Here is a 27,932-nt window from a genome sequence, read left to right on the forward strand (position 1 = left end):
TCTCCATTTCATGGTAGTTTAGCATATCGGTAAAGTTATAATCTTCAAACCAGGATTGAAGTGGTCGCAGAGTTATGTCAAAAATGGTACAATCACTAACTGAAGAACCACAGCAAAGCCTGAATTATAAAATGAATCTGTTCCATTCTTTATTATACAGTACAGTACATCTGTCTTTCCAATACTTACAATATGCTACTCATTTAAAATATCTTAGCACCAATTTGTCAGGAGGAAAATGGGAAAACAAGTTCATAATATTTTGTTAATGCTTTGAAACACTTGTATCGATTCAGATTGTGAATAATTTATCAACATAAAAAAATCTATCAGCAAAAAAGCCAAGTTGAATATTGAAAGATGAATGGACTATAAGCATTACAAAATATTGGTCTTTGTGCAGCAACCTACTACCCCATGCTGTAACAAAGACTATTGAAAAGCATTTACAAATCAGAAACACGAAATAGCAATACTGATACGGTTGGATTGTTAAATAGTAAACCACTGACAGAAGCCGCTGACAGATATTAGATAGCATGGCTCAAAGAGCAGGTTTTCCAATCTCACGTTCTCTGACCAAATTTCTACAAATACTGTACATTTATTTGAACTTCACTGCGTTTAAAGCTGCTCCCTACCACTGACATTAAAAGGAGCCATAACACACTGTAGATACAAACAATTGACAATGTAGTGGAGCTCCTTTAAAAAGGCCTAAGAAAAATCATTATATTGGTTGGTCAGCGGTGAAGTTTGTCGAAAAATGAGAAAAATACTCATCTGTTGTGAGTTGATGTTTCTTAGAAGGAAAGCATTTAAGTATTAATGCAAGCTAGTAGGTCCAACCTGCGGGGTGTTTATGACATGGTCATGAATTAACTGTGAAAACACTTTTTCAATTCATATGTTTGCTCTCGTTTAAAATTAGCCGATTATTATTGCAGGAGAATTTCAACTTTAACCTTTTGCCAACATTAGCAAATATTAGCCATCAGAAGCTATTAGTCATACCAGACCATGAGGCTGTGGACACATAATCAGACACAAAAAAACTTGAAGGCATGTTTTTTCACTTATGAATTCAGCATTTCTCATTTAAGATGGCTAAGAAATACTGATCATCATTTTCAAAATGAGGTTGAGATTATTTATTGAATAACCTGAGCAAGATGTGAAAATGTCTATGATGTCTTCCTCAAAATTGAACCACTTCCATTATGCTCTTGTTGCTATTTATGTGTTTCTTCATGTTTCTGAAGGGTAGACAAATGTGATAACCTTTGTGGAGGCTATTTAATATATTCTCAATGACTACCATGGTCGAGGTTGGCGAGAAGTTTAATTGGTCCGTGAGGGACGTGAGGCAAAACATCTTTCAAATGGTCACCACAATGCTCTGGTCATCGGGATGCAGGGAAGCAACTCTCTAATTTTAGGTCCCAGGGAACGAAAAAGAAAAAAGAAATGTCTTTTCAGAGCGAGGCCGAGTTGCCCGGGCCCCTGCCACAGCGTAGGCACTTAATAAGCCTCAGTGAACAAAAAGGAAGTGACACATTCAGAGAAAACAGAGTGAAACAAACAGCTTTTCAAGAAAGGTGAACAAAGGCTGCAATTATACCACCTCCTAAAAGCCGTTCACTGCTCAAGTCAATGCACACCTCGAACAGAGAATGGCCAGAGACACTTCATTAAACAGTACAAATCTGACGATGGCATTTCTTCCTGTCTTAACCTCTGGGTTTAATAAGAATTACTGTGGCTGAACAAATTATTACATGGCATATACTGCATGACTTATGCATACATGCCATTTTATCAAATTTGATATTTGGATACAGTTTTTTTTTTTTGGGGGGGTCGATAACAAATTAGGGAAAGAAATCCTTCAAATCTCTCCAAAGGCTTGAAAGAACATTGCCAATTTAAGGATTGTGACAGGTTATTTTCACTGCCTCCAGTTTAATCTCACTTCTTGACATCTTGTTACATGTCCGTTTAAATACATCAGAGCTGTTGTCTTCAATAAATCAAGCAAAAATGTATATTCATTTAAAAGTGGATTTCTCTGAAAGTTATTATATTTAACTGGCTGTTCTTTGGTGCAACTGTGACCCAAAACAAGGTCCATATACGAACACTGCTAATGGTCAGGAGGCAAGAAGTGGACAAATGTGGTCATTCATCGCTCTCCACACTAACTCATTAACACTCCTCCTACACAAAATCACTAGTGGTATTTGAGATTGTGCCTTACGCCGTCCGTCCGTCCGTCCGTCCCCACCCCCCCCTTGACTGAGTCGTTACCAACAGACTGATAGAAGATCCTCAACACAATATCAATTTAGCGAAAGTGTGGGCTTTGGATGCAAAATGGTGTGAGGCAGAAAAAAAACAAAAAAAAGGCAGTGATAATGAGATATTCCAGCGAGAAAAAAGCCCGGCTGTACGTTTTGTGATAATTACTGATGAAAGATACAATATCAGGATTCCAAATCTTTACCCACGATGGGAGGCGTTCAAAAGGGGGGAAGTGCGTCATCCTTGTTATCTCCCTATATATTTTACAGGAAGCAAAAAACTGTTTAGCTGCCCTCTTTACCCCATTATTAAATCTTAAAAAGTCCCCGATGCTCAATCCGTCTGTTCCACCCTTCATACCAAAAACAAACAAAACAAAGAATCTGACCGGCAGCACATATTGCTTCAGCCCTCCGTACTGAGGTTATCTTGAAAAAGGAAAAGTTCTTGATTCGGAATGACACAACCGCAAGTTCATAAATACAGCTGGACTTCATGCTCTGTGTGTCTCTTCTTTTTTAATTCCCCTTGACGTTTTTGGTGTGGGGTCTATGTGCCAGGCTGGCGTAATAGGCACATTGGGTGGGATCACATTGGCCAGTAGGACCCGGAGGTCCAGGCTGACCGTGGGGGCCGGGGTTTCCAGGTTCTCCTTGGGATCCCGCTTGTCCTGGGCCTCCATCTTTACCGTAGCCAGGTAGGCCGGCGGGACCTAAAGCAGAGAGACAAGTTAGAGCCTAGGTGAAACCAACCCTAATGATAATGACTACAGCAAGCAGGAGAATGGCTCTCACCGATTGGGCCAGGAATGCCATGCTCTCCTCTTTCACCAATACCAGATTCTCCCTTCTCTCCTCTTCCGCCTTTCTCACCTGAGAGGAACAGGATTAGAAAAATAGTCAACAGGAGTCCTGCACATTATTAGCCTTCCTTCACTGAGTGTTGAAACTGGTTCATGACACGACAGTTTAAGGAATTAAATAATATGGACAAAATGAGTAGGCATGAGGGAACTTAGTCAGGGCTTGGTAGCTCTCGTTCTCCAGTCTTTATGGGTGCATGATGAATAAATGTGCAGACAGTGTGAGACAGCAAACAGGTGACCACTTTGTCTGGACAGTGGAACAACTGTGTGGGTAGAGCTGTAATGATCAATTATCAGAAAATCAAATCAGCAGCTATTTTGATAATATTGAGTATGAGAATAAAGTCATAATATAAGTTTTTTTTTCTGTTACTTGATCATTTATGCTTTAAAAAAAATACTAAGTCTTCCTTAAGTAACTCCATTTAAATGATTTCCAGTTGAATATCACTGTAAGCTGAATATCCCTGGTGTTGTTGACCTTTGGACGATCAAACTTCTTTAGCTCAGACATTATTTGCAGCCTTAGTTTTGAAATAGATGAGTAGGCTCTGTGGAACATTAGGTACGTGCCTCTCGACCAAGCCTCTGTAGCACTGTTAGACTTTTCCTACTGGCTTTAACCCCATATTTACCATACATATATACGACATTGGTATCGATCTTCTCATTTACCTTTGGCACAAGGACATACGCATACAACCAATAACACAGACTGGAGTCTGACCTTTAGGGCCCAAGGGTCCTCTGGGTCCTTCTCCTCCATTCTGTCCAGGCATGCCAGGCTCGCCAGGGGGGCCAGGTCGGCCGGAGTTGCCATCTTTACCTGGAGTGCCCGCAGGTCCAGGACGGCCGACAGTACTCTTTACATGGGCTGGCTGGATCTGAGCCATGATGTAAGCTAGTTTGGCTGGAAATAAAGAACATATACTTCTGTAAGGGTTGTCCTACATTAGCACAAATAGACCAGTTATATCCCTGAGAAAAAAGTAATCGCCTCCTCACCATCTAATTGTTTTGATAGCTCCTCCTGGATGAGCCGTCTCATCTGCTCCAGTGACACAGACTCTCCCTGAGATGACAAAGACGTTACTGATCAACTCAGTTATTAATACATTAAAATCTCAGTCATCTGTACACACCTCTGATTTAAATCTATTTATTCTTTGAGAAGACTCACCCTCTGGCCTGGAAGACCAGGGTTTCCTGAAGATCCTTGTGGTCCAGGAGACCCTAGTTCTCCTGGTGGTCCTGACATGCCCATCATTCCTGTGTGGCCCTTTCTGCCTGGGGGTCCAGGGTTTCCAGGCATACCTGAATCTCCTCCATGTCCTTTATCTCCCTTCACACCTGAGTCGCCCTGGATTAGATCAGAGTAATTGTACATTTCTGGGCTGCAAGTGCTTCAAAATATCTGATAGATAATCCACAAGGGAAGAGTAGATATTCCTTGTTTACTCACTACAGGTGTAGAGCTACACAAAAATACATGTTTGAATATAAACCTTGAATTGTCATTAAAAGTTCTGTTTTTTCAGTTTTCTTCTGCTATTTATACATATTGCATGTGTAAGCAAAACAATTTTATTATACAAAGTATGAAATATAACATAATCATAAGCATTCAATTAATAAAATAATTATGCAGCCCATTTGAACCTCCTCTAAAATAGTAATGAAACTGTGGCTGACTAATGGTCCAAATGGAAATGAATACTGAACATGGAAGAGGAGGATTTAACACTTGGGAATTTTTTTAACCAGGACTCCATCAAGTCATAAAGCATGATTAAAAAATGGTGGCAGAGTACATACAACAGAAGAATACAGGGTTGGTCTGAGGTGTCTATGGGTGTGAACTCGCTCTGGGCCTTCTGGCACGTCATTTTGAGACGGTCCCTGACTTCCAGTCATTTTACCACTGATTGCTCAAGTCACACTAGATCCAGGTTTTAATTAATACTGTATAATGAGGAAAAACCACATCTGTGCAGCATCAGTCAAGCTTTGTGCCGCACTGCACAACAAATTGGATGAAAGGTGATATTAAGGATGAACCTTCGTGAAGCTCATTTCTATATGGATTTATGTGACTGTGCTTTGTTTGTAACAGTGTGTCTGAGTTCCGTTAACATCTGTTCAAGGTCGATATCTGTTCATACTCGCATAATATCTAAGCTGGCTGCAAACGGCAGCAAGACAACGTAAATGAACCCTTTGAATTTAAAAACTCAGAGTTTGTTATTCACAAGAAGCATCTGCTGATGTGAGCGATACCGTGCAAAGACAAAAAGTTGTTCTAAGTTTGTTGATTCGCAAGAAGTTGGAAAGAGTTAAATAGTCATCATCTCAAAGAGTTTCAGCATCCAGGGAATGTGAAATGTGGGTTGTCTGTGTGTCACAAGCTCAAGCGCACTGTACTGGGTTTGTCTTCATTTGTGATTAAGATTAAGTTCAGATCCCATTCTATGACTAATTAATACCAATAACAGTCATTTCCAAACAAGGGTTCATGTACTTATTCTTGCCATTGTATATTTGTAGATAGTATTTATTATGTATGCTGTGCATCACCACTCACTCTAGCATATAAATTGACTTATTATATTGCTCACTCAATTTTACATGTTACTGTATGTTGTTGTCATTTATTATTTTATAGACATTTATATCAGCTTCTTTATGTTTTTTCCCTATTTTTCTTCAGTTTTGTTGTTCTTGTTCAGCTATAGAGTCATATTTCCTTTTTCCACAAAAAAAGAACTTTGACGACAGAGCTGCTTCAGATAATGTCTTTGTTTATGTCTCCAGTACTCACCTTTTCACCTTTCAGGCCACGATCACCAATTCTGCCCGGCGTCCCCTACAAACCAAAAACGGTGATATGTAAGAGATACAATTACGAAAAAAGATACAATACATTAGTTGCCCAAGGATGCGCATACCTGCTTTCCCTCTGGGCCAATCGGACCATGTGGACCCTGGAAACCAATATAGAAGTTAACATTACCAACAGCTGCTCAAATCTGAGACTTAATATTAATGTGTAAATCAAAACACATGAAAGAATCTCCCACTCACAGCAGGGCCTTTGGGTCCACTAAATCCTGGTAATCCTGGGTTGCCGGCCTCTCCCTTGTCTCCCCTGAGACCCTGTGTGACAGCAGAGACATGGCAGTTACTCACATGGCACACACGTGGCATACTGTACTTGTACTCTGTAAAAGCCTTGCTCATTACCGAGGATTCAGCACGATTAACATTTAGCTGTACTTCATATCAACATGCAGTAGTGCTCTGGATAAAAAAAAAACTCATGCACCAATGTTGCGCTGGGACTGGCCAGCTTGAAGAGATTAAGCTGGTTATGGCACAGAGTACCACAGAGTGCAGCGTGTTTCTTAATGTTTGCAGAAATTAAAATACACTCTTGTTCATCTAAACCCCCCACACACACACACACCTGTCTTTATGGTAAATTTGACCATCTGATAACATGTTGGTGATATCTGATCCTGTTTCTAAATAGAAAACCTTCCCTGTCCAACTGAGATCAATCCAACTCCTCTTCTAACCTTCCTGCCTCTTGTTCCCACACCTCTTCCTGCTCCAGGCTTTTTCTGATGATACGCTCCCTCCGCTGACTGATTCCATCGAGTCCTCTCTGACAGCCGGCTGCATATCGACTGCCCTCTGGTTAACAACAGTTACTCCTCTGCCTAAGAAAACCACCATTGCAGCACATCGAACCTCTGCATTTGCTGTATTTTATTTCCCTAACAAATGATATCTGTCACGATGACCTCGGGACGGTGTCCCTCTCCCTCCGCTCCCAGCAGCCTCCTATAGACCCACACACTCCCTGATCACTGAACCTTCACACACTTTAATTAACCTCATCTGTCTGCTCAGCAAAATTGTGCCAGTACATTTTGTGATAAAAACTGCGACAGCTCTTACAAATGAAATATTGCAGGGCAGAGCCTTTTCTGTAGCAGGGGCGGATCCAGGGGCCGGGCGAGGGGGCACTGGCCCCTGCTGAAATCTGATTGTCCCCCTAAGTGCCCCTTTCCTGTCAGTATTTTTTTAAATAAACTAGTCACTAATATACTCACAATAAATATAACAATTTGTTAATTTAATTATAAACATTATATTCAGTGATGTGTGGCTTTTCTAAAATAGATAGAGTTAACAGTTAACAAGCAATGACTTAAATGTGCATCTTCCTGAATTAGGAATTGTTCATTGATGTCGGACACATAATTTGCCCATCTATGTAAATTGTGGCTGAGTTATGGGGCCCGATTAAGAATGATCCTAAATCTACCAGTTCTCTGTAGCCAGTAAAGTGAAAAGCTCACATTTCATCTCCTTAGTAGCTTTAACTTAAATACATTCTTAAATAAAGGCTTTTTTGGAAAAAATGTGTTAAATATTTGTCATGAATACACTTTTCTTCCAAATAATTGTTTCAGATGAGATTTATGCTGTTGTATTTTCTTTTTTGTTCTCTCTGGTTTGAAGTGGATCTCACAAAAGATGATGTCATCCACTTTTAAGTGCAGTCTAATTTACTTGCACAGTTTGGCTCAAAATATTAATTCTAATCACCTGTATTGTTTTAACTGGGTCGACACATCATTAGAAAGCGCACAAACACTGGACATGGTTCTGTTTTCATAGACTGTATATAAAGATGGTTTCTGTCGTCGTGGCTGGCTGCAGTATACGTCATCAACTCAGCCTCCTCCATGTTAGTAGGTGGGACATGTACCAAACTAAATAGTCAAATTAAATGTCAAATGATTTTTTCTCAAAAATAGTTTCTGTCATTTCAGGTTTTTATCACACTGATGTTTTAAGAGATTCATTTTTAATGCTATAAAAACAGGGTCAAATGTCATGATTGACAGCTGAGACTGATTCACAATTTGTCCAGAGTGTGTATCGGCACGTATCCAGGATATTTACCTTTTTGCACAATGGGAGGAAGTAGAAATGCGTGGTCCATCTTTATTTACAGCCATTGCTCTCAAGCAGGAATGCAAGTCAAAGTTGCTGAGGCGCACTTTTTCTGGTTGTCTAATTGTTTATTCATCTTACATTTTTTTCAGTTTTAGTTTAAACTTAATTCAAGAGTTCTAATTAATGACGCCTCTGAAAGGAATGGCCGCCAATAAAAAGCAGATTTTGTCCCCTCATCGATGATTCCCTCACAGTCCCAACACAAACTTATTTGCATTCTGCATCATCAGAGGATTCACACCTCGCCATCTGCAGTGTAGCTACGGTGTCTGTGGATGTGCTTACAAAATTCAAAATCCTGTGTGAGCCACACAAACCTGCTGAGGGATTCATAGGCCAGTTTGCCTCTCGGAGATGGTCCACTGCAACCTGACCTCTGTGTTTTTAATATTTCTTGGCAATCAGCTTTTCTCCTGCTGGCAGCAACCTGGTCGACTCCTTTCAATCCCAGCGCGCCCAGGGGAAAGGGATGTTTTCCACCGTGGTCAGGACAACATTTACTCCAATCCTCCATCATAACCTGCCAGCGCATCTCTTCTAGAAATACTTCACATCCTCCTCTCACCTTCAGTTACATCCCACATACAGCAACTGCGTGCTCTATTAACTCTGAAAATGCTAGTTTTTCACAGTTTTTCCTGTGGTCTCTTACTCACTTCTCTACTAACTTGATCTTTAAGTCAAATATAGAACATATGTCACTACCTTTAAGATATACCTGCAACCGATTTTTTACTTTTTGTCGAATTCTGCGAAGATCTCCTCACAGTCAGCTCTAGCTGTACGTTCTCTGTGTGTTCTGGTTTAAATACACAGCCCTGGCTCAATAATTTTGGAAACAAAGAAAGCTGGATGACCCAAACTTCACAACACCGTTCCAGCCAATCAGCAACAAGGATATTTGTGCTCGGGCATAGGGACGGGGTGGTGAAGGAACAGTGGGAGTGAGAGAGAGGTCTCTGAAGCAGAAACAAGGATTTCCATAGGATCGGTGTTCGACAGTATGGATATAGAAACATCCCCTTTCACGTCTCAAATGAGATAATGTGATCATGCCTTCTAACATAACTACTATTAGTCACTGGAAATGCTAACACCGCTATCACAAAGGAAACAATACCCACAATCCATTTGAGAGTAGCACTCCAAATGAGGAAACACCACAAACTACACCTAACCCAAAGAAGATAATCAAATAGTGAAAGGGTTAAGGGGTGAAAACTTACTTGAACATCTGTGAATCACTAACTCCACCTTTTATTAAATTTCCCGTTGCTATTTGCATGTATTACTATTGTTCATTTGCACTTTTGGGACCTTGTTATATGGAAAAAGCTTTCCAGAGAAAAAAACATGAATTTGAACATCATGCACAGGAGGAACAGATAACTTACTGGAGTTCCTGGGAGACCCGCTTTTCCTGATGGTCCTGGTTCACCTGGCTTGCCCTGTGACGCAAAAAGAGAATAAGGGAAGACAGAACGAGAGACTTGATGGAGAAGGACAGCGTAGAGAGACAACTTGAGTGCCTTTTTACGTCCATATCTATCTGTCTGGCTTTCTGACGCAAACACAAGACAGAGGCGACACGGTGTCAAGCAGTGTCTGACAGGGACTGAAAATGACTCACCGACTCTCCTCTGTGTCCAGCAACTCCTTCCGGACCGGGTGATCCCCTGGAGCCCTGCAAAGACGAAGAACCAGACACTTTAATCACATCGTCTCCATGTTGAAATCACTGCGACTTCTTCACATCTCATCTGCAGGTCATGCTTCAGGGCTGGAATGACCACTTTACTGCAGGAGTGAGCCAAAATTGAACTCCCACCTTTTTATAACAGTTGGGTGAAAACCTGTAGTTGCAGTAGGAGACTTGTGACTGAGAGGATGAGTTATGTTGAACATGGAAGAGTTACATCCTGCTACTAAAAGTGCAGTGACCTTTAAATGTTTATGTAAGAGGGGTTTTCAGTTTATTATTTGATGAAGATAAATGGCTTCTATGGTTTGAAATTAGTAGTAGTATTAGTATTAGACCTTCATTATACAGAAATAACTGAAAAACCATCTGATGAAAATGTTACTCTCTGTTAAAAACGTTATTTTTCATTCGGAGTTGGATCAATCAGTGGAGGATTAATTCCACACAGAAAAATGATTATTCCTCGGATGTGGATGACTGAGCCAGGAAGGGACATTATATTTGAAATATAGTCACATGGAATTTTTTAAAAAGAATAATCACTCATTTGAATTGTATGCACATCAGAAAAAAACACCCCGAGGATTGATGTCCACATGGGACGGGGGAAGATGTCCCCCTGACCTTGACTGTTTCAGGTTGATTTCTAAACGCTGGTCTCACACCATGGTCAAGAGGAGGGAAGATCTATGTGTAAATGAGTCACCTCCACTTTAAGGTTTTAAGTTCGCTTAAGGAACAAAACAAGATCTTTGCAAACCTTGATTTGCCTCTCAGGTTACTTACAGGTAAAGGTTGTTGGGTATACCCTGAAAGGAATATCTCCAGACATTACTAAGGGGTAAAAAAAACTTCCTGCTGCAAAATGGTTTTTTTTGTGCTAAAATTAATTTCAAAACAGGATACCATCAAATACAAAAGGTTGAACATACCTCCTTTCCAGATTTGCCGTCACGTCCAGGTAATCCAGACTTTCCATCTTCTCCCTGTTTGTCACATAAAACATTTCAGAGAAACTCCTGCGACTAATAGGTTTAGGTTTTACTTGAATACTGTCATGCATCAGTTACACAAAAGACATTTCAGGGAGAAACCCGTTTAAATATGATCTTTTTTTTACCTGAACTGATATGGTGTTTTTAATATATATTTTCACTTATTTCTATGTGAATAATGCATGTGTCTTAACATCAATATTATTATTATTATGTAAGTATGAAAGATCTTTAAAGGGTTAGAAGCTTTAAAGATACAGCGCTTACATTTCATTTTAATTATTCAACTACAGGTATGCATTTTGTTATGTTTAACCTTTATTAAACCTATGTTTAATAAAAATTCTTATTGTCACATCAGCACAAAAAAGAAGTAACGTGATGGGATATGAAAGAAACTGCCTTTATTAGTTTGGGGGTTTATCATAGTGTTCAGTCCACAAGAGGCAGGTCATTATGATGGTTTCAGTGTGTGACCCTGCCACACTGCATCTGTATTTCGTATTGTTTTGTATAAGCATAAGTATGTATAACAGTTTCCTGAGTATCGGTGAAAATATTTTTCATTTGACTGACATTTACTGACAGTCATTATCAGTATTGGTAACTTTCAGTGTCTCTATGGAAACTCCTCTCCGTTCCTCTAATAAGTTGCCTGTCAGAGCTGTCCCTTATGAGCCGGGCTATTGGTCACCTTCCCCGCGGGTGTGTGTTGTGTAGGTACACAAAAGCGGCAAGCGGCGAGGGATTCTTTTGGAGAGGGTGTGTGTCAAAAAGTGCAGGTGTGAGACATAGCTTGACATAACAAAACCCTGACTGTAGCTGCGTGCTGTTCGCTGAACTCCTGCAGTGAATGGTTGCAGTAGCTGCAGTGGAGGGGGTCGTCATCATCCATTGTTCCTCGGCAGTTGTGTGTATTTATTAAAAGTGAAGATGCCACAGTTTTCAAATCCTGCAGTAATAATTATAGAACATTTCTTTTTTACCTCCGCCGAGGAGGTTATGTTTTCACCCATGTCTGTTTGTTGGTTGGTTTGTAAGCAAAAACAACTGAACTGGTTTACACGAAACTTGGAAGGATGTGGTATGGGTCAGCAAAGAACCCATAACATTTTGGTCAGGGGGCGGATCAAGGTCAAGAATAATTCATGAATCTTGACGAAAACTATCAGACATGTTTAGGGGACTGATATATACAAGTTTGTGCAAATTTTTTTTAATTTAAATTTGGTTTCATAAGGGGACAGTTGGGCCTTAGTGGAGGTCTGCACTCGACTGATTCTAGTTTGTTTGTCAGCAGGATTATGCAAAAGCTAAAAAACTGATTTTCATGAAATTTGGTGGAATGATGGGAAGAGGGCAAAGAAAGAAATTTTTGGTGCTGATCTGAATGAAGTGGTTGATCCAGGAATTTCTTATAACCTTCCTTAACACTGTCTGACAGGATATTTTGTGACATTTTCTCTGATTCCTAAAAGAAATATACATGGATCTTGATGAAAACTGGGACTGATTTGTATGAGTGTGTGTAATTTGGAGGAGCTTTCAATATAAAGGGGACGTTGGATCTTGGTGAGTTCCATTGTAGTATTGTGTAACACATGTGTGAAAGTGCTGCAGCAGTTAACTACTGTGTGTAAGGGAACTGAGCAGGACAACTGGGATACGATACATTACACTGCCAGTGTAATGCCATTTCAATTGTTCATATGGAAACGTGACAGCACCAGGCCCACATATTCACCAAACCCCAGTGACTTGCTCTCTGGAAAATCGCACTTTTCATTAAAATGGAGTGAAAATACTGTCCCCTGACAGGTTTTCTGCTTTTGCAGATTCCCTAAACCATTTTGACTTCTATTTTTAATATATGAAATGTTCAGGAGAAGCTTCCACTGTGTGGCCTTAAGGTAAAACTAAAATAGAAGTATAGCAGCTTCTCATGCGTGTTCTTTTTTTATTCATGACATGGCAGGAATGGATACAAATTACAATTAAAATTGCATCGTACCGAAGTGAAGTATTAGTTCCTTTTGATTAAGTTAAGAATTCAAGTCTTGAAAGTTGTATGCTTACGCTGATTTAAAAAGGACACCAAAGAATAAAATCTAAATCAAATAATTGAAAAAAGTGGCACACTGACCTTGGGTCCTGGAGCTCCAGGTTCTCCTCTGTGGCCTTTAAAGCCCTATCCAGGGAGAGAAAACACATTCAATAAGGCACAACACATTGCACTGCCAGCTTCTTCCATCAGATCTGTTTACTGGAGGTTACTCACCGGGAGTCCCCTGAGCCCAGAGTTTCCTTGTGGCCCAGGTTCACCCTGCTTGCCCTGAAAATAAAATAAAAATAGTTTCAGAATTATGTCTCGACACATTATATCCTTATTTACAGACAAGAGTTTTATAGTTGTTGTTTAAACATTATATGCACGTCAGGTCATTTACTTACATTTTCTCCTGTTTCACCTGGTCTGCCATCCTTTCCCATGTTTCCAGGCAGTCCCTAGAAAGCAGCACGTGAAACATTTTACAACTGCATTTACAACTACAACTTACAAGTATACTCATGTATATTAATAATGCTGCAAGTCGAATCATTTTTTCTTACCACCAAGCCAGGAAGACCTGGTGGTCCCTGGATTCCTTTGAGACCCTCTTTGCCCTAGTGAAAACAAACAAACACAAACAGGTCACAATCACCAAAGGAAAAGAAATGATGAATGGCCACTATTACCACACGGGCTGTCTGACCTACATGCTATAGGGAGGAGGTTTGCACGATAATGACACATGGGTAATACGTTTTTTTGAGGGGAAAGCACACGCAACGTAGCCTCACCTTTTCTCCAGGGGGCCCTGGGGGTCCGACGGTGCCTGGCTGTCCATCATTACCCTGAAGAGGAAAGAGACAGTGTCAGTGGAGGTCATCAGAAATAGAAAGCCTGACTGTGAGACCAAATCCACACAGAAAAAGCTTAAATATTGAGAACAATTAGAGTGCATGTGCTTTCAAATTAATTAGCTAAAAATAGAAACTTACCGCTGTACCCATCAAGCCAGAAGGACCTGGATGACCAGGGGGTCCTGGGTGACCCTGTTTATACAGAAAATAGTGTTTATAATATGATTATGTGCTTCATACCCGCAAATGTTTTAAATAATGTATTTTAATGAATTAAAATGTCTTCAAACGGAGAGAAAGGAGGAAAAAAAAAAGAAAGGAGAAAAATGCCAGAGTCGTGAGTCATAAACCTTTTCCCCTTTGTCTCCAGGTGCTCCACCAGGTCCTCGATCACCTTTTATACCCTGTGGTAAAAGAAAGATTATTATTTTATGCAATGTCACATTTCAAGAGGAAAGCATCCATCTGAAAAACTAAGAGGTTGAAGCAATGGATAAATCAATTTTGAAATGTCATTCAATTCAACAAAAAATTTTGAACGGTGTTTCTATAGTTAACATTTCACCGTATTACTTAAAGTGTGATAAAAACAACAACAATGGGACACAAGCAACTTAGAATCGGCCATTTGGGAGCGATAAGGAAGCAGTTAGTGTGCAAACTTGCCTTTCCTCCATCGGCTCCGGGGGGTCCTTGAGGTCCCACTAGCCCTGCTGGGCCCTGTAATGACACAGCAGAGCATCAGTCTCTGTCCAGCCAGACAGCGCAGAGCGCCGTCGCCGGGTCCTAATTGTTCACTGCTGCCCCCAGAGGAGGCCGAGCTAATGATGCGGACAGAGCCTCTCTATCCGTCACACCAACTGTGACTGATGGTGATTAAAGCGCAGCTCGCACCCCATGCATCACACAGGGCTGCTAAAGTGGAGAATCACACTTTCTAACACTCTGTTAAAGATGAGCGTTGGGAGATATCTTAGTAGACTTCACATTACAGAATTACTGAGGTTATGAACAGAGATGTTGGACTGTTAATGACTTTATCCTACTTGGTAACCATCTTGACCATTTTTCCCCGGAAGACCCGGGTGTCCTTTATCTCCAAGGACTCCTGGAAGACCGGGCGCTCCGGGTGGACCTGCGGGGCAGTCTGAGCAGACATCCTAAAAGACAAAAGACAGTGAATAGTCGCAGCATCCAAACACATTTCTCATTCAGTCGGAGTGGAACTGCCTCTTACCTTCAGATTTAGGTCAGAGAGGTCTGCTGCCTTTCCCTAAGAGACGGGATGAAAAAGTTAATCAGGGAGGGAATGGAAGATTATGGGATGTATTCACTGGGCAACAAAAGAGTTCAATTCCAATTTATCCTTATGTTGGCTACATGGTAACCCCCGAACATAACACATGTGACTGCTGAACATTCAGTTCAGAGAGGGAGAGCATTAAAACTGCTGTAATCACTCCACTCCTCTGCTCTCAGGCTTTCCACCAGGTTGTGAAACTGCAGCCATGGGTACACGGGTCGAGTCCAACACTGATGTTGAAAGATAAATCTGAGGCCTCACAGTTGATTTTCCAGTTCATTGAAGGCATTCTGTTGTCCAAAACATCACAGCAATAATATCCCCCTCAACTTTAATTACGGTAATAATACTAAACACACCCACTGAGTGTTATTATTATTATATTAATATTATTATCATCCCATGTTCCATTAATGCATTGAGGCAGACAAGTCAAATAAGAAGAAACATTTAATTTAATATCAAAGACTGGCTAAAAATCTCTAAAATATCTAATAGACTTTTACAGTATATCTTAGCAAACGTATGGAAAGGAGAAGATCACTTCTCCTTCAGCATGGCTGCTTCCCTGTCTGTACTTACAGGCTCTCCGGCTGATCCCTTCTCCCCTGGCCTTCCTGGTAAACCCTGTATTCAGAGCCAAGGACAATAAATCAACCATTTTATCAACTGCTGATAAATTGGTTACGAGATACATTGATATCTATGAAAAAACTTATGGTAATGATAGAAGGTTGACATAATGAAGGAGAGGAGTGGGAATGTGAATAAAACTCGTTCATTATTAATCTTTGCACTTACGTTGTGTCCTGCTGGACCCTGAGGACCAGCAACTCCAGGTAGACCCCTCAAGCCCTGAAACCCGGATTAACACATATCAGAGAAGCACTTGAGGAGAAATATTCAACAGTAATATTTTGAAAACACTTACAGCAGGTCCAGGCTCGCCATTATTTCCTTGTGACCCCTGTGAAAGACAAGCTTTGTAATATTCGGTGATATGTAAATAAATACGCAATAGGCAGCAAGTATCAGTGGCATTGATGCTCATACCACTTGTCCCACTTTGCCTTCTCCTGGAGTGCCCCTGTCCCCTGGTGCCCCCGATTCTCCTCGGGATCCTGGTTGACCCTGGCAGAAAAGAAAAAAAAATCACTATCCTGCTCTTCAGATAATGTCAGATCAGCCATAATGTTTGGCTAACTCGGCACAGAAACCGTCACATTCTGCGATGCCTGCTGATCCCAGAAATACCGAAACATTTTTATTCAGCGATGGGAAAGAAAAAAAAAAGATACAATGTGCCGTTGACATTTTGCTTCTCAAACGAGAACATGTATTGGTGATGAGGGTGAGCAATTCAACACCATAAATCCAGCTAACGTCCCCTGTCCGGCCTCGTCTGCTCAGCGCCCCAGACACCCGGCTCTCCGCAGCAAACAGCCGTTCATAATCAGAGCAACGGTCACAGTGCGGTGGACATAGAAATTGCTTTTTGCTGCTTTCAACAAAAATGAATAGTTGTTCTCATCTGTGCCGGAAAAAAAGTCTTCAAACCAACAAAAAAAAGCACCTGTGCATGATATAAAAGAAACACCTCAGGCAACCTACAAAGATTACTTTCACACACACACACACACACACACACACACACACACACACACACACACACACACACACACACACACACACACACACACACACACACACACACACACACACACACACACACGATGTTACCTTTGGCCCTTGGGGTCCTTGAATTCCCTGTGGTCCTGGTTCTCCCTACAATATCAACAAATAACATAAATCAAATATCCTGCTTCTTAAACACTGAAATCAAACTTCTTTCAAATAAATCATTTCAGGCTGAAGGTGTGTACGAGTTGCCATCCCCTCATGCACATAATTGTTAGCGAGGCCTTGGGGGCCACACCTGGCAGCTGTAAAAAAAAAAAAAAAAAAACCCCAGAACCGCTGTGAGCCAGATCTGTTGCTTTAAAGTGATATGTCTTAACGGGGCTTTTCCTGTTTGCTGCTGCCTCGTCAGCAGCTCGGCCACATGTCTGAGGTGAAAAATGATGAAGAAACATGTTGAGCTGCTCAGCAAAATGTGCCAACTCAGACTCATTTACTGAGAGTAATTTCCCTCTAATATTGTGCAGTGGTTCGGCCTCTATCTCAGGCAGCGTGACGTTTACAGGCAGAACACATGTGGAAAGCAAGAGACTGTTCATGAGGTTTTTATTATGAACAGCTGAATGTGAAGCAGACATTTTGTTTCCGATGACTAAAATACCGTTACTTTTGATACTGACCTGTTGGTAGGTAAATCTTAAACTTTACTTTTTATGCAGAACAAGGGCTGGGCAATGAAACAAAATCAATGATCATCGCAATATAATTTTCATCAATAACAATATGACAAAGGCTCAGTATATATGTAAATTATAATGCTTATGCATTGTGTAAGCACAGTAATGAGGTAAAATACACATTGATGATGAGGAGTTTAAAACCTCAACATGAGAACTCAAATCGTGCAGCTCTAAATTCTAGTGGAGATTCAAACAATAATCAACCCAATACACAGCTTGTGGGGCGGCCATGGCTCAGAAAGTAGAGCAGGTGACCACTCTGCAGAAGGTCGGTGGTCCAATCTCCTGAATGTTGTGTTATAAGAAGGTGCTGTGTATAGGAGCCTTGTAAGAAAGTGTCAGATCACTTAGTTGTTTAGAACATCCACAAGGACGCGTACAAAGTACTGCACGTCAGTGAGAATATTTAAATCTGATGTCTAGTGTAAATAAGTCTCATTGAAAGAGTTGGAAAACATATAGAATATATATGATGCTGTAGATTGGTCAGAATTAGAGATGACTTTTCCAACGTTAAAGATATTTAGTGCACTCTGATTATTTAACATTTTACTCCTATAGACAGTTTTGTTCCACTCATTCTTCCTTGCAAAAAAAACTGGTGTCTACATAACCCACGATGCAATTTGAAGGTGGGATATGTTCTCGTTACTCCACATCTTAGATTTCTTTCATTTTTAAACTCAAAGTCGTCACTAATTCAAGTGACATCCCTTAGGCAATTAATCAGACATCCCACAGATCCCTCTTGAGCCACTAACACGCGTGTAACAGGCTTAGATGTAATAAATTGTTTGTGCCCCCTAAAGTTGAAGTAAAAGGAGAACTAAATGTTCATCAGGCTGCATCACAGTGGTTACAATCTGAAAACTAAACTCTTTAAATGTCTAATTATAAATACAAAGAAATAACATGAAGTTAAAATTTTCCTTTAAATCCAATTCTGTAGTAGAGAATGAAAAAAAAAAAATCACAAACCAAATAATTAATAAATAAAAAAATTTATTTCATTTTCATTTAGTCAGTTTTAATTTAATTCGTTATTTGCTATACCCCCTTAAAAGCCCTAATGCCCTGAAACTAACATAAATCAATCAAACACAAGCCATCACTGAAATGCAGCAAAGCATCATTATGAATTCTACAATATGAAGGTATAGTCAGGTTTTAAATATAATATGAATGATCAGAAAATAGAGAAAATGAGCGTCTTACACTTTGCCCGTCCTTGCCCTTTCCTGGCGGTCCAGGAGGTCCAGTCAAGCCAGGCTCTCCAGGTGTGCCTGTGGGGCCTGATTGTCCTGGCTTACCCACTTCACCCTAAAATAAAAGTCAGAATCAAGATATATATATACAGTATATATATATATATTTAGCAAAAGACTTTCTGCAGCGTGTGGTTTCTACTTTTAATTCTGACTTTCAGACCAACATCAATACTGTTCCTTGTGTAATGTTGCTGGTGTAACTGGTGTGGTGTATTGTGTAAACTTCTGCCCCCTTATCATGCAACTGTAGGTCAGGAGAATATACGCACATAAGGACATGGGAACTAACATTTAGTACAGTGCACTTTTTTTTAAAAGTCACTGCAGTAACTTGTGGAAAAAGAAAAATAGCCAGTGGAAAGTGCTGTTGTGAAACTCCGACAAGTAGCTGCTGCAGCTGCTGCAGGACTGAGATGAATTCTCTGCTGAAACTATAATGGAGGACATGCAAGGTCACTCTCACAGCTCTGCAGACTTATTTACATTCTGCTCTGACAACGGTTGTTCAGAACATAATCTGAACAACTTTCAAAAGTCTCATACGACCAAACAGACCCGTAGCTTTCCAATAGCGGTGACTGACCTTGTCTCCCCTCTGTCCAGCTGGACCAGGAGGCCCAAGGATCCCAGGTATGCCCTAGAACACAGACAACTCATGGTTTCATACTGCGGTGATTTGTTCAGTTGGCGACTGAATATTTCAGTCTTACATTCATCTGGTAGATGGTCGTTGGAAATGCAAGCAGGCATCAATAACTTGCACCTTAAATTAATTTGAAAAGCTTGAAAGGAAACCTACCACGCTCCCTGGTAATCCACGAGGACCTTGAAGACCAGCTAAGCCAGGTGGACCCTGGGAGAAACGCATCAGCCGTTAAAGTATCAGTAAATCTTCCCTTCCTGGTGTGGAATGGTGAATCACATTAAATCAGACAACTCACGGGGTCTCCAACACGTCCCGTCTCTCCTGTAGGTCCGGTGTCGCCATTTGGACCCTGGAAAAAAAACAAAAAACCAGCGATTCAGAAGGTACTGCACTTATAATGAATGAAATAAAGGAGGTAAGGGATTGGGAGCATGTTACCGCTGGTCCAGCTGGTCCCTTGAAACCTTGTTCACCAGGTAATCCTCGTTGGCCCTTCAGAGATGACAGACAAATGAAGATGTGAGTTCCAATAGTTTAAGTGTACATACCAAATTAGCTCATGTCATATTTGTCATACGGCTCTGATGCTGGAAGGTCTGTTATGCTCATCGATGACAAAGACATGGAATGAATGAAGGTTAGAGATAATAACATCCATGCATGAAGAATTACTATAGTTCTGCGATAAATGTAAGAACTGATTGCCGTCAACTTCATGAAGAGAAAGTGAAACATAACAAAAATACATGCTTGCATTTTTTATTTTTAAGTGTGTGCGAATTATAGTCCATTTATTTTTGTAAATGTTTATGCTGCCTCCAGGCCGGCTGATCCTTAATATAACTATATTCCCTGTATTCTATTCTGGTCCACATAATATCCTGTACATCTATGAATAATAGAATTGGGGCAGTGTGTCCCTTTCAGGTTAATTTACTCAGCCAATTAAAACATGTCCCTCGAGCATCCCTCACTGTAGCAGGCTATGCTTTCCATAAAAGATCTCTACTGACATCTAGTGGATTGTCTGCACACTAGCAGAGGCAGCGGCAGAGTTCAAATTGAAAAGGAAAAGATCTGCAACACGAACAAAAACTCACGACTTCTCCTGGTTTGCCTTGTTCTCCTTTCTGGCCGTTTTCTCCAGGTATTCCCTTGAGGTGAGAACAAAAAGATAAGATGAACTTTATTGAAATCCTGTTGAGGAAATGTACTTAGTACAGCAGCAGATAGAATACGGTAGTCGAGAACACATGGAAGTATAAAATTGAAAATAAAATTGAACACAAATACAGAGAATATGTACTTAATATACACCTTTCACCACAGACAGATTGTTTGTAGAGAAGTGTACTTGGGTGACTATGCAGTATAATGTAACTTTAAGTTCAAATGAAACATTCACTGGTTTAAAACTCAACATAAACCAAGCACAGGATAAATAAAATGACCAAAAGCAGCATAACAATAACATTTTAGCAGAGTTTGGTTCATGTGCTTAAAAAAAAAACATCTACTCACAGGTTCACCAGGCTCAGGGATGACATTTGCCACCTAAGAGGTAAAAACAGACAATAATTTACTTTCATCGGCAGTGTTCAGACAAACAGTATCATTGACTCAACGTCTTTTATCATTACGTTCTTATACAGTATATTTCAGTGCGTTAAAAACCCAAAAAACATGCACAATAGAAAGGAGAGAAATATTACTGACATCTCCTGGAGCGCCGGGTGGTCCCATCGTTCCCACTTCACCCTGAGGCAAGAGACAATATGTTCATTGTCTGCATACTAATGACCTAATTACAGCTAACAGTGCAGCGTGTCCACTACTGACAGAGCAGGAGGACTCCATCTACTGTACCATGGTAGAGTGAAGGCAGCACTGCTGTCTGCATACATTATATTTAGGAAATCATTTTAAAACAATAAAGTTGTACAACATATGAAAAACAGGCTCATTCCTTTTTATTTACCTTGTCTCCCTTTTCACCTTTTGGCCCAAACGGTCCATTCATTCCTCTTTCTCCCTATGATAGAGGCCAAAATCAAAACATTGAAATATTTAGACATCCACTGACAATATTTATAAATTATGAACAGGCAATAACATGTTTTGTTTCATTTGTACAGTAAATTGAGAATAGTTGCTCCTGGTAAGGTTACTCAGCCAAATTAAAAGGTTCAGTGTGTAGAATTTAGTGGAATCTAGTGGTGAAGTCGCATGTTGCAGCTGAACACTCCTCACTTCACCCCCCCTTTCCAGAACCTGTGGTAGCCTTTAGTTGTCATAAAAACTCAAAACTGGGGTTTAGTTTGTCCTGTCTGAGCTACTGTAAAAAAACATGGTGGCCTCAGTAGAGAGGACAATATAAAGGGTTGATTTTAGGCTAAAGAAAACGACAATTCGTACAATTTAGATGAAACACACTAGTGAAAACATCACCAGGATTATTTTATATTCAATTTCTACCAATAGATCCTTTCACATAAATCTTACACACTGAGTCTTTAAGGTTTACTTTACCGATATACAACACATATACATATCTATTGATCTATATCTATATATATATGTGTTGATACCTTGCTGCAGTCTCATAGGAATTTCCCAGTTCGGGATGAATAAAGTACATCCGTCCATCTAAATGATCTTCAGAGGGCGTCTGTCCATGCACAGTCGTTGACATTGTGTAGGTCAATATTAAATCAATAACAGAGGCCAATCTTGTAAAATGGCCGTCCTTGGTCTTGTTGACTGAGCATACATCTGGGGATGCGTGATAAGATGCACTGAGTCACACCCACCGGGACGCCCCTATCTCCTCTTCCTCCATCAGCTCCTGGTTGTCCAGGGGAACCACCTTCTCCCTAAAAGACAACACGCATGTGAGTGACATGTTGAATGTTTTTTCACTGTCTTAAAAAAAAAAACTAAAGCAAAGTCGACAGCTGTGAACTCACTCTCTCCCCTGAAGGTCCTCTTGGTCCAGGTGGGCCGTCTTCCCCCTGGGGAGAAAAAACACAAACATTAAAATGTCAGATTTGCATTTGGAGAATACACATGCATTTATCTCAGTAGGGTGCATTTTTCCTGCAGGTTTCTGGGTTAAGATGAAGACACTGTACCTTAGTTCCAGGCTTTCCAGAAAAACCATCTGCTCCGCGCTCTCCCCTGGGCCCCTTCACAGACACAAGATTATGATTTGGATGTCACAATAATAAATGTTTGAAATGAATGTAGTTACAGTATGCACTATGCAGGTACTGTATGTAGGTAAATGTACCACAACCCATCTTCTACATTAAATTTAAGTACACCAGTTTAAAATGTTATACACAAGCTCCATTTTTCTCATGTTCAGACTGAATTTTCTTTTTCGTCTTACATGATTTAAATAAATGTAGGTAGTGATTCTAAGGTCTGTAAACAGGATGGGAGCTAGCTTCACAAGTAATGCTATCTTAGCTCACACATTTAGCTCCTATGGCATTCTTCACTCATTTTCTTAGGTTAACAAATAGAAATACATGATGTTTTAGTTACTGCAGCTTGATAAAGTTATGCTTTATAACTTTCTAAATTATGCAAAACTGTTTACAGCAGCCCCATCTGTAGCAGTTATGGTAATGTGTAATTATAAAAACATAAAGTAAAGGGTGTACAGAATAATGGAAGTCGAAGTGTTCCATAAATAGAACAAAGAAGCAAAAAAAAAAAGAAGATAAGTCAATGAATGATGTTCGATATCTTTAAATGAGCCACATGAGCAAAGTGAGAGTGACGCAAAAAGAGTCAATTCTGAAGTGTCCTTGGGCAAGTTACTGAACCCCAAATGACCCCTGACTGTGTATAGTAGCACTATATGAATATGTGAGTGAATGGGTAAGTGTGACGTGTACTGTTAAGCACTTTGACTGGTCAGTAAGACCAAGTACCAATTCTCTGTGGTTTCAACTTTCACATTCAGGTTTGTTCATGACTGATGCAGCTTTAAAGTCTCAGGCAAGCAAGGAAGGCAAAGAAAGAGAAGAAAAGTTAATGGTGATACTGACCGTGGCACCATCATTTCCCTGAAGACCGTCGAGACCATCTTTACCAGGAAGACCCTTTGAAGATCAGTGACAAAAGGACATTTAGTGTCATGTGCAAAGAAATTAAACATGAATGAGTCAAGAAATGACAAATAACTCACAGACTTCCCAGACTCCCCTGGTTTGCCTGAAAATCCAATTTCACCAGGAAGACCCTGTAAAGAAAGAAGCGGTACATCACCATGATCAACATTCTATAACAGGCTCATCACTGCCACGTCCTGATTCTGGTCTCTGGTCACTTACAGGAGGTCCAGTATGTCCTCGGCTTCCTGTTGGCCCAGATGGACCCTGAGGACCCTGCAAAATAAAAATAAAATACATTTTTCTAAATGAAATAAATATCTTTCTGAAATATTTCTTGCCAAATATTTAGATTTTCCCAAAATTATTGTATTCGCGTGACCTCCAAATCACAGTGTACATTCAATACCAGCGAGCAGCCACAAGAGGGGGATATAAGTGCAGTACACGGCTCATTAGACCTCGGATACCACTTAGAGACAGGTGTATTTCCAGAGTGCACCAGGGAGCAATTTGCTAAATTAATTGACATAAGCTGTTGGTTTTAAACTGGCAGGTTTGTTTTTCCCTCTATTAAAACACACACACACACACACACACACACACACACAGTGAAGACCCCTCTGAGAGAACAGCCACTGCTTTGTGGGTCACATCAAATATTGAACAACCCACACGGTTAAAACATCAAATTAATTCTCCCCAGTTCTCCTTGAAATGTTATTGAGGCACAACAAAAGTAAAGAGCTGGACATTTTAAAAAGGTGTGTTGTCAACATATGCTCTTTGCTTGTTATGAAAGGAAAATTGTTCTTACAGGAGGTCCAGGAAGGCCATCAACTCCAGGTAATCCATTTTCACCCTTCTTGCCCTAAAAAAACAACAACAGTACATCAAATTAAAAGCAACATTAAAACATTGAACAGGCAATTGGGGGAGGGGGGGGGGGCACTGTTTTCAGTTTTTAATAAAAACACTGAGGTCATGTCATCTGTATTTATGTATTTTTTAATTTTGGGGTTCAGCAAATATGCCAGAGCTTTTTTTAATTGATTCATTATTGTAGGTGACACTGATTTTTTCAAATGCCTAATTATTCAATCAAGATAAGTATTTCTCACACAGGAGCAAGGTTTCAAACAACATTACATTGAAGCTGTGAAATAAAACCAGAGGACTTAAATGTGCAGGTCTGTAATTGACTAATATTTATCTAGGATTTTTTTCCTGATATAAAACAATTTCGGGAAAATATAAAGCTCCAAGTGTTAAGTTAAGGTTTAATTATAATAATATTAATTGTTAGTTATATTGAGTAAGTGGTCAGGTGACAACATTGAAACTAATCCAGAGTGGATAAAAACATTCAATTTGTGTGAACATTCGCCTAAAGTAGCGTTAATTATTGTGATTACTATTGTTATTACTAACACTAAAACTAAACTAAAATTGCCACAATGAGGCAGCAGCTAAATGCAGTCACAAGTCAAAGCTGAGAAAACAAGCTTATCTGCTAGCTTAAGACACTGGAACTTTTAATTTAACATTTTCTGATTAAAACTGTAATTGAACACTTTCACAAAGTTTGTTCAAAGTGTAATTTGATTTTAGTGTTTGGCTCCTGTCCCATCTGCAAACATGGTAAACCTTAGGATTTATGACCTATACTGCATGAAGCCACTAGATGGTGACAAAGGCAGGTTGGTTTCACTTTTCTTTATATACGGCCTATGCATTAACCCTTTTGGAATTCTTGTGATGTATTTTGGTCAAGCTATATTAAAAATCATATTTTAAAGTGTATTACACTTTGTAGATTCAATATGAAAGTAAAGACTAAAGTGGTCATTTAATTTAGAAATTAAGTTTATTGTATTAAACTAGTTAATGCAATGTGTTGCTCGCTCACATCCCCAAAACATGTCTCTTTCAAAGAAGACAAAATAATAATAATAATAAAATTAGATATAGTCCTTAATCTCTGTTCTTTTCTTCATGTTTGTTGATGTGTTCTCTTGTTGTTTCCATTGTCCACATTCCAGCTCGGCCTGCCCTCAGCTGTCATACCAGGATAAAGGTGAATAGACAGGGCTCAGCAGCGGTGACATTGATGGTTGATGAAAGCTTTGCAGCAGTCGGGGTTGAGAGCGGCTCAATCTATACCAACTCAACCATACAGCCAACTCTATTAGTGCAGGCGGCAGCAGAGACCACCCTATTATCACAGCTCTCAGCCCACCTTCACCCCCTCTCACACCCTGTCCTTGAGGTACAACAACTCTAAACCCAGAGAGAAAAATCCCTGAGCCCAGTGTGATCACTTTATTTATTGTTAAATTATAATTCCCTCTGAGATTTCTGAGGACATCGTCTTTCGTTCACGACGAGAGGAAGCCCGGCACGACTCGGCTGCCCTACCGAGCAAATGTTGATTCCAACGTGATGCTGATGAGACGTTAATTGCTCCCAGGACAAAATGTCATTATCACCATCTTTGTTTATGTTTTGGAGGAACCGATTATGTAGAATCACTGTGTCTGTTTTAATTATATGAGCCCAGTGAGGAGATGGGAATAGAATGAGAGACGAGGTACAGTTTTGAGATAGTTTTACAAGCAATGATAAAAGTATCAGCTTTGATTAGCGTGAAGAATAATATCTATTTTTTTTTAACTGAATATGAATATGATAAATACAGGTTAAAGGACAATACAATATAAACTTCTATTTATTTCAAATTAGACCTGAATGCAGTTAATTCAAGAGTATTGATATTTGATTTATGGTATAAACCCCAATTAAACTCGTTTTTTGGGCAGGAACACTTAACATATCAAGTATAAACTTTAAATCAAGTCATTAAAATATGATGTTAAAGATTCTGCATGATACATTAAGTATGAATATTTTCCAATGTTTTTAATAGATTCATTTAAAATATTTCCCAATTGCAGAATGATGGCAAACAATGTAAACAACTCACATTATGTTCAGGAGGTGCATGAGCCTTTCATGTTGTGATCATATATAATAAACTCTTTAAATGTTAAGGTTACATGAGAAGTACAGGGAATGTGGCCATGACTTGTGAGGAGTTCACGGTCCTGTCAAAGTTCAGATTACATGACTGACAGATGCATACATTTAAAAAAGGAGTGATGGATTGCCACCTCAGATTTATTCATCACATGTCACGACCATTTCACCTCCAGAGCTGTTGTGTTTCTGACTACATTTTGTAAGGGGACACTGTGTCAGTAATGTGCTGTAAACTCAGGTATAGATATGATGACAGTACTGGGAGCCAAAACAACAACAGATAGGATTACACGTCACATGTGTAGATGTTTGACAGGTGTAGCCTGTAGTGAATGGAAGCCATGCTCACATTGTCTTCCATCAAAACAAGATTCTTACCCTTTGGCCAAACTCTCCAGGCTCCCCGGGCAGACCTACCACACCAGGAGGACCCTGAGGAATGAGATGTTCAGTCATCAAGTGTTCACACAGCATGAACGGTGCTTTCACGTACTGCTCAGAACTACATCTGAACAGGTTACTGTTCCACAACAACAAAGCACAACTGAAAAAAAAGGTGGAAACATGGAGGAAGGAAGAAATAAATCACGATTCTTACAGAAGGTCCTGGGGGGCCCTCAGCTCCTGGAGGCCCAGGAGGTCCAGCAACTCCCTGAAACATGTCCAACATACACACATATCATATAGACAGTCCATAGTGGTGTACTCAGTTGTGTTTTTTAAAATTTTTAATTAAGGTGATCATCATTTTTCCTTGTGGATTTAAAGAGACATTCAAAATTTGCTTCCCATTTCAATTCCAGTTATACAGTATAGTTAGTCATATGTTATGGGACAAGTGGTCTTTAAATCTTTACTCAATCTTTTAATGAGGCAAAAAGATCATTTTACTATTGAACAATGACTCACGTTTTCACCCCGTAAACCATCATTTTGAACCTGAAATTAAAAACAATTAATAATCAGATCCATTAAGTTAAATTGATGATTCTCATTATAGTATATTATTGTAAGACTCATTGAGCCAACCGGATCATATTACATCACATATTGTTAAGCGTTGTGGTTTTACAGGACAACAAAGAGCAGATGTTGGACAAAGCAAGTAGTGCAGAGGAACAATGTTTGATTTAAGACAAATAGAAACTGGGGAGATACAAAACTCAAACTCAGGCAGCGAAACAAGAAAAAACTAAGGAACAAATAAATAACTTAACCAAGTTTGAAGTAACGCAAAGAGCAGGAATAGAAGCACAACAGACAACCCAACAAAGACTGGTCGCACTGACATTAAATGCACAAGCCAGGCAGGGATGATTGGACACAGGTGAAACACATTGGGGCGGGACAGACAAACACAAAGGAGGGAAACCAGGCAAGGA

General features: G+C 39.9%; 1 protein-coding gene across 2 annotated transcripts in view; it reads right to left on the reverse strand.

Annotated features, from left to right (window-relative positions):
- Nucleotides 1–124: 124 nt before the first annotated feature.
- The window catches only part of col22a1 (collagen, type XXII, alpha 1), a 53,313-nt gene continuing 25,505 nt past the window's right edge, over nt 125–27,932 (reverse strand). For both annotated transcript variants that reach the window (XM_035182126.2, XM_035182125.2), the window contains 45 exons: nt 27,460–27,489; nt 27,149–27,202; nt 26,929–26,982; nt 24,329–24,382; nt 23,734–23,787; nt 23,589–23,642; nt 23,449–23,502; nt 22,522–22,575; nt 22,357–22,401; nt 22,201–22,263; nt 21,369–21,422; nt 21,107–21,148; nt 20,912–20,944; nt 20,491–20,544; nt 19,829–19,882; nt 19,686–19,739; nt 19,544–19,597; nt 19,328–19,381; nt 18,692–18,796; nt 16,839–16,883; nt 16,152–16,229; nt 16,030–16,065; nt 15,900–15,953; nt 15,681–15,725; nt 15,033–15,068; nt 14,842–14,955; nt 14,462–14,515; nt 14,146–14,199; nt 13,934–13,987; nt 13,733–13,786; nt 13,502–13,555; nt 13,343–13,396; nt 13,170–13,223; nt 13,035–13,079; nt 10,829–10,882; nt 9,825–9,878; nt 9,589–9,642; nt 6,248–6,319; nt 6,112–6,147; nt 5,985–6,029; nt 4,347–4,526; nt 4,172–4,238; nt 3,894–4,076; nt 3,096–3,173; nt 125–3,013 (listed from right to left, as the gene is read on the reverse strand). In XM_035182126.2, the coding sequence (XP_035038017.1) occupies nt 2,820–3,013; nt 3,096–3,173; nt 3,894–4,076; nt 4,172–4,238; nt 4,347–4,526; nt 5,985–6,029; nt 6,112–6,147; nt 6,248–6,319; nt 9,589–9,642; nt 9,825–9,878; nt 10,829–10,882; nt 13,035–13,079; nt 13,170–13,223; nt 13,343–13,396; nt 13,502–13,555; nt 13,733–13,786; nt 13,934–13,987; nt 14,146–14,199; nt 14,462–14,515; nt 14,842–14,955; nt 15,033–15,068; nt 15,681–15,725; nt 15,900–15,953; nt 16,030–16,065; nt 16,152–16,229; nt 16,839–16,883; nt 18,692–18,796; nt 19,328–19,381; nt 19,544–19,597; nt 19,686–19,739; nt 19,829–19,882; nt 20,491–20,544; nt 20,912–20,944; nt 21,107–21,148; nt 21,369–21,422; nt 22,201–22,263; nt 22,357–22,401; nt 22,522–22,575; nt 23,449–23,502; nt 23,589–23,642; nt 23,734–23,787; nt 24,329–24,382; nt 26,929–26,982; nt 27,149–27,202; nt 27,460–27,489 (2,868 nt within the window). In that variant the 3' untranslated portion in view covers nt 125–2,819. The remainder of the gene's footprint in view (nt 3,014–3,095; nt 3,174–3,893; nt 4,077–4,171; nt 4,239–4,346; nt 4,527–5,984; nt 6,030–6,111; nt 6,148–6,247; nt 6,320–9,588; nt 9,643–9,824; nt 9,879–10,828; nt 10,883–13,034; nt 13,080–13,169; nt 13,224–13,342; nt 13,397–13,501; nt 13,556–13,732; nt 13,787–13,933; nt 13,988–14,145; nt 14,200–14,461; nt 14,516–14,841; nt 14,956–15,032; nt 15,069–15,680; nt 15,726–15,899; nt 15,954–16,029; nt 16,066–16,151; nt 16,230–16,838; nt 16,884–18,691; nt 18,797–19,327; nt 19,382–19,543; nt 19,598–19,685; nt 19,740–19,828; nt 19,883–20,490; nt 20,545–20,911; nt 20,945–21,106; nt 21,149–21,368; nt 21,423–22,200; nt 22,264–22,356; nt 22,402–22,521; nt 22,576–23,448; nt 23,503–23,588; nt 23,643–23,733; nt 23,788–24,328; nt 24,383–26,928; nt 26,983–27,148; nt 27,203–27,459; nt 27,490–27,932) is intronic.

The sequence above is a fragment of the Hippoglossus stenolepis genome, chromosome 17, assembly GCF_022539355.2.
Source record: "Hippoglossus stenolepis isolate QCI-W04-F060 chromosome 17, HSTE1.2, whole genome shotgun sequence".
Lineage (NCBI taxonomy): Eukaryota > Metazoa > Chordata > Actinopteri > Pleuronectiformes > Pleuronectidae > Hippoglossus > Hippoglossus stenolepis.